Source organism: Penaeus monodon, chromosome 22 (assembly GCF_015228065.2).
Source record: "Penaeus monodon isolate SGIC_2016 chromosome 22, NSTDA_Pmon_1, whole genome shotgun sequence".
NCBI classification, from domain to species: domain Eukaryota; kingdom Metazoa; phylum Arthropoda; class Malacostraca; order Decapoda; family Penaeidae; genus Penaeus; species Penaeus monodon.
Window position 1 is genome coordinate 28001839 of NC_051407.1, and position 674 is coordinate 28002512.

At 44.2% G+C, this 674-nt stretch overlaps 1 protein-coding gene across 1 annotated transcript in view; it reads left to right on the top strand.

The window, feature by feature from the left end:
* The window catches only part of LOC119587069 (S phase cyclin A-associated protein in the endoplasmic reticulum-like), a gene marked incomplete at its 5' end in the record, with an annotated part of 62059 nt that overhangs the window by 56275 nt on the left and 5110 nt on the right, over positions 1-674 (top strand). Inside the window, 1 exon segment of the mRNA XM_037935816.1 lies at positions 27-623. Within this exon segment, the coding sequence (XP_037791744.1) occupies positions 27-623 (597 nt within the window).

Consider the following 674-nt stretch of genomic DNA (forward strand, 5'->3'; position numbering starts at 1 on the left):
TCTAATATAATGATTCTTATTTACAGGTGACAAGAGACAAAGAGAGACAAAAAGCGTTGAAGCGAAGGTGCAAAAAAATCCGCACTCGGATGACGACAAGAGGCAAGGAGTATGAGACTACTTTCAAGCCTACAACGTTGAAGGACTCCCCCAATAAGTTACGCATAATGAAGGCCTTGCAACAAATTGTCAAGCTCGTTGCAAACCAGGGATCTGGTCCGTGGCTCACTGCTGATTTGACCGCCTTAGACAGACCGCTGTTGGAGCTCCTGAGAATACTAGAGAAGAAAGAGAAGCTTGATCAGGCAATGTTCAGTGCACAAAATGGGTTCGTGAAATTGAATTCGGTTCTGAAAGTGATACTCGACGCCACAGAGCAGAGGCCATGTGTATTGCCTGCCAAATCCCTTGGGTTCTGTGGACGTGTGTTGCTGGGTGCCTGCAGGAACAACCCAGATAATTGCCGCTATATCTTATACTCCAATCTGGCAGGAACTCTGATTGATTATCTCATGCAGCGACTGAATGAATTGGTAATTGAAACGACAAGAGTGGGGAGCAATGGCAGTATAAATACCATTGTTAATCTTCCTTCAGATGCCGCAATTGGTGCAATGTTTGAGGTGAGATTAGTGTGGTAATCCTTATTGGTGTTTAGATAACTTGTTACAGTT